This window comes from Tupaia chinensis, unplaced genomic scaffold (genome assembly GCF_000334495.1).
Source record: "Tupaia chinensis unplaced genomic scaffold, TupChi_1.0 Scaffold138390_1, whole genome shotgun sequence".
NCBI lineage: Eukaryota > Metazoa > Chordata > Mammalia > Scandentia > Tupaiidae > Tupaia > Tupaia belangeri.
The window spans coordinates 14,309-28,802 of record NW_006198287.1 but is presented as its reverse complement, the minus strand read 5'-3'; the positions used below and the strand labels follow the sequence as shown (position 1 = coordinate 28,802).

At 51.5% G+C, this 14,494-nt stretch overlaps 1 protein-coding gene across 1 annotated transcript in view; it reads left to right on the top strand.

Annotated features, from left to right (window-relative positions):
- KIF13B (kinesin family member 13B) overlaps positions 1–14,494 on the top strand; it is a 194,240-nt gene that overhangs the window by 177,318 nt on the left and 2,428 nt on the right. The window contains exons 40-41 of the mRNA XM_014592710.2: positions 5,635–5,697; positions 9,018–9,939. Of these exons, the coding sequence (XP_014448196.1) occupies positions 5,635–5,697; positions 9,018–9,939 (985 nt within the window). The remainder of the gene's footprint in view (positions 1–5,634; positions 5,698–9,017; positions 9,940–14,494) is intronic.

Below are 14,494 nucleotides of genomic sequence, written 5' to 3'. Positions count from 1 at the left end.
GAGGGTCTGGAAAAGCAGTGTGTCAGGGAGTTCAGAGATGTGCAGGAACAAGCAAGGCAAGGTGCCGCCTTGCCAAGGAGTAAACACTTCGTTCTGCTAGGCAGGGGCGTCGCTTTATCCCAGCTCCCAAAATCCCGAGCGGGTTGCCCTACACTCGTGTGGCTTGTGAAAGCCAGACCTAAAAACTGGCGAGCGCTGGGCTGAGAAGTGACTGTTACCTTTTGCCTGAAATATTTTTAAGCTGTTCCATGGCCTGGGACCTCCTCATCTGTTCGGCCTCAGCAGTGATGAGTAGAGAATGGGGTCACAAGTTTGTCTGTTTCTGTTTCTGTCGCTAACTCCCAGAGCGGCCCGGATGCTCTTCACCATCAGGGAAACGCTCCCTGAGCCTTGGTTTCTGTAGTGTGAAACGTCGGCAACTACACTCACCTTCTTGCCTCGTGGACTTCTCCTTAGTATTTATAGCTGCAAAACCCTTGCAGTCGTTTTTATTAATAGTTACCAGATGTGTTGTAAGGATTATGAACTTAGAGCTGAAATGTTTGGAGCTCCTGAAATAGGCGGCGATGCCAGCACTGGGGGTGTGGAAGGGAGCAGGAGAATGCACACAGTACACATTGGAAATCTGAGCTATTGCGTGTGAAGGACGGATGGCGCAGTTCCGATTTCAGGTACTTGGTAGATGTATTTGATACCCTGCTCATCGCAGGCCGCTGCCAAACGTAGCAGACTCAGTAGCCCCAACCCAGGCCCGGCGTGTGTGCACACGTGCACACACATATACGCCACACTTTCTGCTAGTACCACCCCCTGCCCTTCTCCTCGTTCTGCCTTCAGAGCCGGTTGTTTCCATATGTGAAGTCATCTTCGTGTCTCTGAGCTTGCTTTCCCTTACCTTGCTCGAGTGACGGGAGGGAGAAAGCACTCCCACCCCAGTGGGGCAATCCCTTCGCCTCCATTTCTCCATGTTGTTGAGATTTGGAACATGCGTCAACATGCTTGTTGTGGAGTCCATCCTGAGGTTTGATCATGTGGGGTTTGGCTTCCTAACCAGGCCATGGGCCAGCCCTTTTTTAGTTTTTTTTCTTTTAGTTTAGGTTTTTTTTTTTTTTTCTTTTCCCACATAGGGTCAGTACACTCGCTGGAGAAACATGGATGGAGACAGAGAGAGGGAGAGTGAGAAATCACACTTCCGCTTGAGCGGTGGGCATGGCCACACTGCAGTCCTTTGTTCTCCGTTCTCCTGGGATTTTGGGCTCGCATGCAGGCATGTTCCATGTGAATTTTTTTTTTCCTTTTGGAGAGTTTTTTTGCTATAGGGCGCGTGAGTGCGCCAGAAAGAGACAGAGAGACAGAAAGCGAGAAATCACACACACACCAGGAGGGATGGCCACACTGCAATCCCTTCTCCTCCATTCTCTTCTCGGGATCTTGGCCATGCACGCACACATGCCCAGCGTGAGTCTAAGCCACCAGATCCAGAACTCAAACCGTGTTCGGCTACATGGGAGTCCAGCCACATAGCCATTATGCCAACTGCTGGTCCTGCTCTATGTGATTTTCAAGCCACAGGGTCCAGGACTTGAATTGCTGTTGGCCATATGGAAATCCAGTATCTTAACCACCAGGCCACCTGCTGGCCCTCTTTCTGAACTTTTATTTTTATTTTCTTTCCTTTTACCATCCAAGTTCAGGCTCTTGCTTTCTACCAAATCATTAAATTAACCTTTTTTTTCATTATTTTTTAAATTTTATTTATTCATTTATTTATTTTCATTTGACCAGAGAGAGAAAGAGAGGGAAAGTGAGAAAGCAAGCCACCAGGTGCGGGACTTGAACTATGGTAAGCCATGTGGGAGTGTCCAGCGCTACTTAACCACTATCCACCTGCTGGTCCCTGCCTTTTTCTTTCTTTCTTTTTTTTTTTTTTTTTTAAGGTTTTTGGCACAGATTGTGTATACTTGCGAGAGAGAAACAGAAAGATAGGGAGAGGGAAAGTGAGAAATCATCCCCCAGAGGGGATGGCCACACTGCATTCTCTTCTCCTCCATTCTCCTCCTTGGATTTTGGGCACACACTCACATGTGCCTGGTGTGATTTCAAGCCCTGGGTTCAAACTCAACATGGATAGCCATGTAGAAATGCAGCACCTTAATCACCATGCCTCCAGCTGGCCCTGAGTTAACTTCTCAATTGGTCTCTGTAATCTGATCATCTTTCCCATCTAAGGGTTAGTCTTTTGAAAGCATAAGTCTTTCATCCAGTGACCTGCCATAGCTCTTTAGTGCCTGCGAAGTTGAACCGTGAACTCACCAGGCCTCTTCCACACGCCCTTACCTCCCTTCCCTCTGCCCAGCACTGTCTGTCAGGATGACCAAAGGATGAGTAGGTTTTCCCAGGGCAGATTCGCGAGGAGAGGGAGCACGGTCAACATAGATGGGCTCCCCTGGTGTCCTGCTTTCGTGTTGCTTCTCAAGGCCGTGCTCAGAGTTACTCCTGAGCAGCTACCCTGTACCGCTTCGGTTCGTGATCTCCTTCCTCCTCTGCAGCCTCTTTGCTTTCTAACATCTACCACACTCCTCCTCTTCCACACTGAACTGTCAGGCCGAGAGAGCAGTGCCCAGGCCGTTCTGATTTCAGTGTTGTTGCTGACTCTTGGTGCAGTTCCCTGCACATCGAAAGACCTGACCGAGTCCTTGTTGAGCCCAGTTTATACGTCGAGAGTGACAACCTGCGTTGTAGCCATTCTGGTTCTTAAGTTAACTTCAGCCATGTTTATTAAGTATTTATTGAGTCCTCAGAAAAGTCATGATGTATTTTTCTATGCAAAAATGTGTCATGACTCTTCTGATGACTGGATATTATTAGATTTTTCTTTGCCTTTCTCTTCATTCTTTCTTCCTTTCCTTTTTTTTTCTTTCTTTCTTTTTTTTTTTTTTTTTTTTGCAGAGGTTTTTGCTACAGGGCACATGCGCTTGTAAGAGAGACAGAGACAGACAGAAAGCGAGAAATCACCCCCCAAGGGGAATGGCTACGCCACAATCCCATCTCCTCCATTCTCATCTCAGGATCTTGGGCACACATGCACACGTGCCCGGCGCGAGTTTAAGCCACCAGGTCCAGGACTTGAACCGCATTCGACTACATGGGAGTTCAGTGACATAGCCATTATACTAACTGCTGGTCCCTCCTTTTTTCTTTCTTTCTTTCTTTCTTTCTTTCTTTTTTTTTTTTTTAAGAAGTTTTTTTGCCTTAGGGCATGTGCAGTCACAAGAGAGAGCAAGAGACAGACACAGTGAGAGGGAGAGTGAGAAATTACCCCCGAGGGGGGATGGCCATGCCACAATCCCTTCTCCTCCTGGGATCTTGGGCATGCGCATATATATACCTGGCATGATTTTCAAGCCACCAGGTCCAGGACTTAAACCATAATCAGCCATGTGGGAGTCCAGTGACGTAACCAGTATGCCATTTGCTAGTCTCAAATACTAGATTTTTCTAATCATAGAGTCACAAAGAGAAGTATAGGTTGTCTCCATCTTCATTTATGAGGGCAGGCATGTCATCCTCAGTAGTAACCTTCCATCCTCGGTGGGGATCTTACATTGCTATGCTTTAAAGGGGTGAGCTTAGTAGGACCTGTTCTTCCTTAATCTTGTCTAATTAAGTACAGTCTAGCTGGAGAGCGTAAGTGTTTTGGAGTGGGAGCCTGAGACACATTTTTGTGCCTCCCCCAACCCCCTTTTAAACTGTCAGAAGGCATGTGCACTTGCTAGAGTGAGACAGAGAAAAGAGGGAGAAAGCAACCCTCAAGGGTGCATGGTTGCTCACAGCCCCTTCTCCTCCTCCTCTCCATCTTGTCGGGATTCTGGGCACGCATGCACATGTGCCTGGCCCAGGCCACCAGGCCCGAACTCAAACCGCAACAGGCTATGTGTGGTTCAGCTCCCTTAACCACTAGCCAGAGTGCTGGCCTAAAATCACCTTTCTTAATGACCCCTCTGACCCTAGATTCCCTGGGCCTCAAACCGCCCAGTCACTCCCCAGGGTAAAGTGTTTATTTCTTTAGTTTGATCCTTGGTTCTTCCACCTGTTTTAAGTCTTATCTCTTATGGCTTCTACTTCATCACCCCTTCTCTGTGCCGTTTCTCAAATCTTAACGTCTGTTCCCTTACCTTCAACAGAATTAATCCCTTCTAACACTTGTCTTCCAAAAGCCGTCCCAAGGGCCAGATGATTGAGGTGCACCCTTCAGTAAAAGGAGACCCTTTAGTTAAGAATCCGGGCTTCCTCAGGAAGGGGGATCCCCTAGGAGGGAAGACTTTGATGCTCTAAGCTCTTGCCTGCAGACTCCGTCTGCAGAGTCATGACTGCCTGGAAGCTTCGGGTGCCCAGACACACACGAAAACTGGAAGCAGCTGGATCGCTTAGGGCCAGAGAGGAACTTAGAGACATGGGATCTCCATCTCTAGGCAACTTCAGTCGTGTAATAGAGAGGCGATCCGCTGCTGTTCCCTGCGGGCCCAGCAGGACGGAAGGAGCTGGCCCTGTGCTCTTCAGCCGGAATGGATCCTCTAGAGCTGGCACGCAGAGCCAAGGCCAGACTTTTGCTCTGGAGAAGGGAGCCTGGGAAGGAGCCAGCAGTCGATTGAAGGGATAAAGGCAGAAATGGTGGGTTCCTGGTTTCTTCAGAGATACTCGCATCTGCTCGTCAGCTCTTGTGCCGCTGCCATTTAAAACCCAGCAGCTACAAAAAGAATTTCTGATTCCTTCTCCTTCTGCCTTCCCTTCTCCTTATCCTGGCTGATTATTTTTTGTCCCCCCGACCCCCCTTTGATGTCCCTTGAGTCATGTGTCTATAGTAACGAAGTCCTCTCCTCTGACGTTTCCTACATCCTTTGATTCAGGCTCTTACCATCTCACACCTGCTCTGTTGCTGGACTCTCGTGGCTGATTTGCCTCCTCGGACTTTAAATGTATCTGCAATCAATGTGCATCCCACCGCCAGATCCGTCTTTCTGATCTTCAGCTCTCTTCTGCTTTCTTTGCTCAGGAATCTGTGGTGGCCTCTCATCATTCCCTGATTAGGTTGGTCTCAGATCCCCAGGGCCTCTGCGTGTCCTTGCCTGCTCTGTCTCGTGTTCCGGCCAGACTGGCTTGCTTCCTACTCGCTACCCATGACTGCACGTCGCCATGAGCTTTCCCTGTCATCAAGGCTTGGTGTGGCTTCCACCTCCTATATGTAAGGTCTTTCCAGATCTTTCCTTCCCCAGTCATTTCTCCACACGGAGTCTCATAATGCCTGTGTGTGCCGATACTGCCCTCGCGTCAGGTGTACGGATGTGACCGCTGAGAGGGAGCCTGAGTGTCGCGTGCCATGTGTGTCATTGATTTTAGCATGTGTCCTGCTGCCCTGGCTGGAGAGTGAGTCCCTTGCTGGCTCCTTCTTTCTGGCCTGGGGTGGTGCCCCAGGCATTTGCATGCCTAATTCGCAGTGACTGTTAGAACTCCAGAGAGTGGTGAAAGTCACCTCAATGGGTCTTCCTGATGCTCTGCAGTCTGTCCAAGGAAGACTCCCCCACTTGTCCCCATGCTGCCACACTGAGTCCCTTACCCGTGTCCTTGTCTTTCCAGGCCGTGCCCCGAATCATGGTTCAGCCCGCCTGCCCGGATGCCTGGGGGACCAGGACGGAGGAGGTGAGTCGTCGGACTGCCAGTGGCTGCCCCACATACAGCGGGCGGCCCCTGCTCTAAAACTGTGTAGTCCACACCCTCAGCTTTTATTTCACCGTGCCCATTTTGATAATTAACTATAATATAGGTCACTGTCTTCTCTCTCTCTATTTTCCTTATTACACTTTTCTATTTTCAACTTGTTAATCATATGATTGCTAAACTTTTAGGTGCTTGACTGCTAATGTAGTCTGCAGCTTTAATAGCCCACTGCTAGGCAAAGGAGATTTCTATAAACAGAACAATCTCCTTCCTCTAAGTGTTTGCTTAATTCTCAGTTTTACATTTCATTCTGATTCATGATATCAGCGTGAAAAGACTGATGCTAAGCTGGGGAGAAAATAGTCTCTTATGATCTCCCACAGATCAACAGCACTTCTAATCTTATGAATAGCAAATCTATTTTCTCCCACTGTGCCTTCATTCTCTTAGGAAATGCTAGATCTTCATAGGAAAATTTTATTTATTAAAACAACAGCAAAAAAAGCCTAATAAGTTGAAAGAAAATCCAGACCTCCACAAATCCCCACATAATGAAAAGCTCCCTTTCTGCCCGCATATCCTTGGCATCTAGAAGCTTCACTGTGGGCCACTGTAGTGGCCCCTCCCTGTGTGTGGCATTTGTCATTTTACAGAGGCAGGTTTGAGCCCCCAGTCCAGTGAGAAGGAAAAAGCAGGGGCCTTGCAGAAGCTCACGAGGTGATTCCTTCAAACCTGAGTTTTTGCAGAACTCTCTGGAAGTGTCTTACTTGAAGGAAGGGCGTACTGCAGAGCATCAGCTTCCAGAGCACCTCCTGGCAGGGTCTACTTCCATCTTCACTCTCTTCTTTGTTCTTGCATCCCCGTCTGACCCCCAATCTCTGCCTTTTGCATAAGGAGAGTGGAGTGGAGGGCAGGGGTGCTTGGATAAATCCTTTAACCCCTGTGGGCCTGCCCTCTGCTAGTGATTCACGCAGAAGCAAATGGAATAATACCTGTAAATCTAGAACTGCCCCCACTGCTCCCCACAGGACTGACCCTCCCTGCCCTGAGCAGCCAGGTGTTGAAATGGCAATGACCGGGCCTCACCCAGGAGGTGAACGTGGAACAGAAACTGTCTCAGGACCCTGGCTGCTGTTCAAATTCTGGGCTTTAGTAGTTGTATTTGTGTAATCTTCCCTACATGGTCACTGGTATTAAACTAAAAGAGAAAAGAATAAATAAAACATGGGCAAGTTGCAAACGTAAAATGATTGAAGGATTACCTAATCTTTTAGAGTATTTATGCTGGTGACAGTTATTGATCTATTGGATTGAGTAAATTTTGCAGCCTAGAGATCTATCACAAAAATGGGCTGTTAATCTCAAGAGGTGCCGTTAATTTCATACCCTGAAAGTGTGCCTGGTGGGGAAAAGAGGGCCCCTAGAAACAGGAATATAAATGACAATTCACGGGAAAATGCATGATTTATCAAACTGCTGAGTTAAGCCAAGTAACTGTAAGAGACTTATAGATCTCAGCTATTTCCCAGTTCAAATAAATCCTGTATTTCAAATGGAAAATGACCATTCCTGTAATATAAATAATTTTTCTGTAAATATTGGAAAGCATATTTCTTTCTCCAAATGGTGCCCCTCTCTGCCCCACCCACCTTGTTGCCATTCCTGCCTTCTCTTCCCCCATCATTGTGAATAGGGACTAGAAAGGCCTATTCGGATGACCTGCGTTATGAAGGAACGACACCTTACATGCTCCTCAGAAACAGTAGGATTTGGACAGTGGTGGCTGGCGTCATTCCCCATGAGATGTGGGCTTTGTGTGTGTGTGTCCCCTGTCCGCGTGACTCAGACAGAGGAAGCGGCAGCCCAGCCGCTGCTGGCTCACTCTTTACCCTGCAGCTCCTCCCAGCTTAGGTCCCAGGATCAGAGGGTCCCTGACCCCTGACATGGGACCAGCCTTTCACAGTAGCCAAAAAAAACCAGCCTCTCAAAGGAAGGGGCACAGTCCACAGGGAGCCCCTGTCCCCTTCCTTGTGCACCTGGCTCCTGGCTATGGGCACCCAGCCTGGCGGCAGGCCCATGGCCCGCTCTTGGTACCTGAGCCGGTGAAGCTGTGCTAAAGCACTTTGGCTCCTCTGATGAGATCTTCATTTTAGTTTTGCTGGCCAAAACTGCTCTTCTGGCCTCTTTCGTGATTTGCTCAATCTCCTGTGAGGTCAGTTCTGGGCAGGGGAATCTCTCTGTTAGAGCAAAGTGAGTAGCCTAAATGTGGGGCAGTGGGGAGGCTGCCCTGGGGATGGCAAGATTTTAGTGTGCACCTACTGCGTGCTGCATTCTGTGGGCTCTGGGTTCCCTGTCACACCGCACCGACCCTGTGTGGCAGGCACTGGAGCCGCGAGTCTGTGTAGAAGATAGAAGGAGTGGAAGCGATAGTGTCAGTGGCTGTGGGTCAGCATAAGAACCCAGCACGGGGCCTGCACAGTGCTCCTGGACCCCGTCAGTGTTCGTTACGTGCCAAGCCAGTGTCACATAGAACCAAATGGCGTAACTGATACTGGAACCAGGTCTGGCCTACCGCACAGCCATTCTCTCCCCCATCCCCCAAGTGCTGTAATGTTCGGCTGCTCACCCAGCTTTGGGGGTGCAGGCAGCAGCTGTACTGGAAGCCACGTGGCCAAGCGTGGGTTCAGATCCCCTGCTGGTCACCCTTAACACACTGGGTGTGCACTCAGGATCCCAAGGGGCTGGAGGACGCTCCAGTGTGCCAGCGTCTCTGTCTCTCTCCTGTGTGTGCAGACTAGCTCTCTATAGGAGTAGAGTTTTCTTTTGTTTATTCTTATTTACATTTAATCACTGTAGTCTTTACAGTGTACTATAGGAGTTCTCAGAGTATAAACACTGCCTGTCAGGCAAGTCAAAGATATTACTGCATGCAATATGTTTTTTATTTTTTTGGAGAGGTTTTTGCTGTAGGGCACGTGCGCTCGCCAGAAAGAGACAGAGAGACAGAAAGCGAGAAATCACCCCCCAGGGGTGATGACCACGCCGCAATCTCTACTCTTCCTTTCTCCTCTTGGGATCTTGGGCACACACGCACACGTGCCCAGCATGAGTTTAAGCAACCAGGTCCAGGACTCGAACCACAATCAACTACATGGGAGTCCAGCGACATAACCATTACGCTAACTGCTGGTCCTGCAGTATGTCTTTTTTACAAGCTTTAAACAACAGCTGCCCTGTTGGGATTCTTTTGGCAATGACTGCCAGATGTTTAGCTCTAAGCCCTGTGCCCCCTTCTGCCGCAGGCCCAGCGTGGGAGTGTGGGGACCAGCGTGGCCTCCGACGTGATGGTGCAGGTGGCCCCCATGGTGAAGATCAGTGACAGACCAGCCAAAATCACTGCCCCACTGCCAGTCGCTGCCTCCACAATGGCCCCAGAAGGGAAGGACAGCCCCCCCAGCCCTCTGAGCGAGGCTTCCAGCGGGTACTTTTCTCACAGTGTCTCTACTGCCACACTCTCCGACGCACTCCTCCCTGGCCTGGAGGCTGTGACCCCAGCAGGTGGCCAGACACCGGGCTCCCCCACTGCGCCACTCTGCCAGGCAGCCCTGGAGGCCGAGCTGCCCTTTCTAGCTGCTGCTACAAGTGCACAGAGTCACCCTCCTGCCCGGCTGGAGAGTCAGAACAGTACTCTGTCACTGCCAGTCCAAGCAGAGCCACCTGCTCGGCCTCTCACCTCAGCCCCTGGAGGGGAGCCCTCAGGCCGACAGCCTTGGGGTGAAGCTGCCTCTGCCTCTAAGCAGCTCGGACGACCAAAGGCCCAGGCCCAGCTGAAGGCGGCTCCCAGTTTGGAGCCTGGCCCTTCCAAGCTGCAGCTGCCCCCTGACCTCCCACCTCAGGCGCCTGCTCCTGAGTCTCCATTCCGAATCCACAAGGTGCGGACCTCAGAGCTGAAGTCGTTCACGCGCATGCTTGGTGGAGACTCCAGCTGCTCCTCTGGTGCTGAGGAGGACCCGCTGGCCCCAGGGGGGCTGGGTGACCTGAGCCAGGCCCTGGAGAAACTGGAAGTAGCCTCTGATTCTGAGGAAGCCAACGAAGTCCCAGAGTGGCTGAGAGAGGGAGAGTACGTCACCGTGGGCAGCAACAAAACGGGGATCGTGAGATACGTCGGGCCCACCAGCTTCCAGGAGGGCATGTGGGTCGGGGTGGAACTGGACCTGCCTTCAGGTGAGCTGTGTGTGTCTGCAGCCAGTGCCGGCACTGGGGTACCCCACGGCCGAGTGTGGCTGCTGGGGGCACGCCACCACTGGGGCTGCCGGGTGTTTGCTGTGTGTCCTGGCCGCTGCTGCTTCTCTCTTTCTTTCTCTCTCTCTCTTTCTTTCTTTCATTTGTTTGTTTGTTTGTTTGTTTTTTAATTTGGAGGCAGCAGGTGGCAGGGTGGTTAAGGCACTGAGTCCCACTTGGCTGACTGCAGTTGGAATCCCAGACTCGGTGGCTTGGAAAACATAGTGTGTGTGTGTGCATGTCCAAGATCCTGAGAAGAGAGTGAAGGAGAAGGGAATCGTGTGGCCATCTCCCTGGGGGTGATTTCTCATTTCTTTATCTCTCCTTCTGTCTCTCACAAGTGCACACACCCTAGAGCAAACTAAAAAGAAAAAAAAATTAATTGCCAGAGTGCGTGCAAGGTCACGCCACAGTTCCCTCTCCATCTCTCCTCCTCAGGGTTGTGGGCGCACATGCACCCACACCCGGTATGTTTCTCAGGTTGCTGAGTCTGGGACTTGAGCATGCAGCCAGCCATGGGGGTCCAGCTGCCCGAACCACTGGACCAGCTGGTTCATAAGCACTGAATTTTTTTTTTTTTAAACTTTTCTCCCTTTGTTCAAGATACAGGGACAGAGTTTTTTTGTGTGTGTGTTTGTGTGTGTGTGTGTGAGAGAGAGAGAGAGGCGCACCCTTCACGGGGTCTGGTTGTGCCGGAAGTGTGCCCTCCGGCTATCAGATCTTGGGCCCTCGGGTGTGTGCACAGCATGTTGCAGGCTGATCTGGCCGGGCACCTGAGCCGTGGTCGCCCTGTGGGCTCTGGCCTCCCTGGACCAGCGTGCCCCCATGGCACCGTGGAGCCAGCTCCAGGCACATTGCTTGACCTCTGAGCTCCCGGCCTCCACATTTGAAAACCAGGATTTCTCACTAGTTTAGTTTCTTCGTTTAACATCCCAAAACTTCCCAGAAACCTAGGAATCATTGAAAGCTACTATAAAATTTGGGAATGATCTTAGATGCACTTCTTTTAAAGCCACAGAAGCACCTGCATTTGAAGCGCGATAGTGTCTGTGTCTGATGTGCGTGCTCAGGTGACCGAGTCGACGCGCTGGTTCCCCTCACTTTGAGACTTCCGGGCTCCTAAGCCCACAGCGAGCTAAGGTCCGTTCAGGCTTCCATGCCTCGCGACAGAGTGGCAGACCTCGGAAGGGATTGGAATAGCTGGGCACAGTGGTCTGTGCCTGTGACCCGTGCCTATGACCCCAGGTACTTGGGAGACTGAGGCTGGAGGGTGGCGAGTTCAAGACCAGCCTAGGCAACATAGTGAAACCCTGTTTCAGAAGAGAAAGGAGAAAGGAAGAAAGGGAAGACTTGATCCTTCAAAAGTTTTTTTAATTTTAAGGAACATATTCTATGAGGGAGGGAGATAGAGACAGGCATCCCCAGCATCGCCCATCCCAGTTGCTCGGTGTGCCCAGGAACAACCCAGGCACAAACCTGGGCCCTTTCCCATCCAGGGGGTGGGAGACTGGCACGTTGCCACCATACTACCACCCAGCCCCTTGTTTCATTTTTTTGTTTGTTTTGTTTTGTTTTTAAACAGCTTTATTTACAGAGATGTGATTTATACACTATATAATTCATCCAGTTAAAGCAGGGTCTCCGCCCCTCAGTTCTGATCCATGGCCTGTTAGGAACAGGGCTGCAAAGCAGAAGGGCATGGCGGGTGAGCGAGCAGAGCTGCACCTGTATTTGCAGCCGCTCCCCATCACTGACATTACAGCCTGAGCGCTGCCTCCTGTCAGCTCCGCGGCGGCATCAGATTCTTACAGGAGCGTGAGCCCTCCTGTGAGCTGCACATGTGAGGGATCGAGGTTCTATCTAGGCTCTCATAACCTGCCTCCGACTCACTCACCCCCTGCCAACCCCACACGTGAACAGTTTTCTTCCATGAAACCAGTCCCTGGTGCCAGGCAGGTTGAGGACCACTGACTTCATGTGTTTAGTGTGTGTAGAGAGTTCCTCAGCCACCCCCAGAGCTAATATTAGAACATACTGCTAGCCCCAAAGAGGCCCCGTGTCCATTGGCAGCTGCTCTTCTCCCCAGCACTAGGTCACTGTCACCTGCTTCTGGTCTAAGTTCGTATGAAATGTTGGAGTCCGGACTTCCGGATGAAGAGAATCCGCAGCGCATGGCCTTTGGGTCTGGCTTCCTGCACTCAGCGTGATGCCGTCGAGGCATACCCCGTGTGTAGCCTTGCCAGCGCTTCACGCCTGTTCATGGCTGAGTGACGCCCCACAGTGTGGAGAGAATTTTGTGCCTGGCTTCCTGATGGGAGTTCGGGTCGTTCCACTCTCCGGCTGCCCTGAGTAATGCAGCGTGACATTCACATGCATGTGTGTATGTGGCGGGGGTGACGCAAGCCTCATTCCCTGAGTAGATACCCAGGAGTCAGCTCTGGGCGTCACGTGGAGGCCGGCTCAGCTGTTTCCCAGAGGAGGGTTAGGCTGCATCATTTACTTCCCCAGGCATGGCGTGAGGACCAGCGGCCTCCTCCTTGCAGATGGGAGGCTGTAGGTGTGTCTTTTAGGTTTGTGGGTGGCTGCTAGGTGTAGCATTGAGAAGTGAGTTGGGCAGGGGTGTGAGAGCAAGCTGAGTTTTCCCTGATCAGCCCAGAGTGACAGGAGAAGAGCTTTATGAAATCCGAAGTCCAGAGACAGCCTTGGTCTGAGGAGTCGAGGACTCGTCGCTCACCGGCACCCTGCATAATTGACTGTAGTTAGGCTCTGCCACCCAAGAGAAAGCCCTTCAGTCTCCGATGCTCAGCATGTCCTGGGGTGGGGCTGAGCTTTGGAGTGGGCTTCTCATAGAGCCCAGCCACGGCCGAACCTGTGACTCTCGGCCAGACCCAGGGCAGCCTGGAGGCCCACCCCAGCTGCCAGCACCACACCTCCCGTGACTCCTTTGTCTCTGGGCTCATTAGCTTCGCTGTGAAGTCACTCGCTGTCTGTGGAAATCATCTGGCAGAGAATAACTTGAATTGGAAGAGGTTCTAGAAGATTAATGTAGCACAGGCTGGAAATTTTTCTTAAATCCATTCGTGCAGAAATGTGAAGGGGAATTTGGAAAGAAGTTTCTGTCTGCAATTGAATTCAAGGATTAAAGGAGGATTTGTGATTTAATTCTTGCAACAAGTAATACATAAGCAGTAAGCCCCTACTGTGTTCCAGCCACTGTTCTAGAGTCGAGGCTACCTTAGTGAGCAGGACAAAGGCCTGATTTAACTGGCCTCTTATTTTGGAGGGGAGAAGGTAACTAAATAAACAGATGAACAAAGATTTTGGTAGTCATGCTTTGAAGAAAGTAAAGAAAGGGGCTAGCAGATGGCGAGGTAGCCAATATCTTGAATATTCAGAGACGCAGACTCAGATGGCATGAAGGTGAAAGCTGTGGGGACGTGGGACTGGAGACAGGCAGGGCAGCGTCACAGGCTGAGGGCTGCCCCTGTGTGCACACCCCGAGGCAGGGACGAGCTCATGGCATTTGAGGGCCAGCAGAAAGGTCGGGTGGTAGGCCCACGAAGCACGTGGTGGCCAGATCACAAAAGATTTGGGGACCAGCAGTTAGCATAATGGCTGTGTCGCTGGACTCCCACGTAGTCGTCTGCGGTTCAAGTCCCGGACCTGGTGGCTTAAAACTCACGCCGGGCGCGTGTGCAAGCGTGCCCAAGATCCTGAGAGGAGAATGGAGGAGAAGAGATTGCAGCGTGGCCACCCCCCTGGGGAGTGATTTCTCGCTTTCTGTCTCTCTGTCTCTGTGTCTCTGGTGAGCACATGCGCCCTATAGAAAAACCTCTCCAAAAAAAAAAAAAGAAAAACGCAAGATTTTGTGGCCACGTAAGAAGAATGTCTGAGGGGAAAGCACTAGAGGTTTAAGATGACTCTTTTGGAGACCAGACTCAAGGGAACCTTGCAAGTAGAAAGGCGCCTTGGAGGCCTGGCGTTGGCTGTGGAGGCAGAGAGGGGAGGTTCAAGTCAGGAACGTGCAGCCATGCGGCCTCTAATGACCCCTGAGTGTTTGGCGCCAGGGGTTGACAGGGTAGATGCTGGCGCATGGAGTAGGGAAGGCCCGAGAGCAGATTGTGAGGGAGGAGTCATGGGTGTTAGGGGCACCTTGAGGGCCGAGCTGGGGCTGGAGGCCTCAGGGTCCATGGCAGGGCGGGCTGGGCCACTGCCTGTGGCGTCTGAGGCCCCAGCTGCTGGGACCAGACAAGGCACAACCAGAGGAAGAGGTGGAAGTAGGAGTATGTGCCTGGAACCAGGGGTGACAGTGTCCCTAGTCAGACCCTGCCGAGAGGAGGAGCAAGGTGGGGTTGGCCTTGCTGTCCTGGAGAGTGGCTGCAGAGCAAGGCCTGGCTGGGAGATGAAGACAGGGCACGGGGAGGGTGGCCCTTCATTCGGGTTCGGCAGCCCCCTTCCCCTCACCCACTCCCCGACTGGCCGCGCTGCTTTCCCCCCC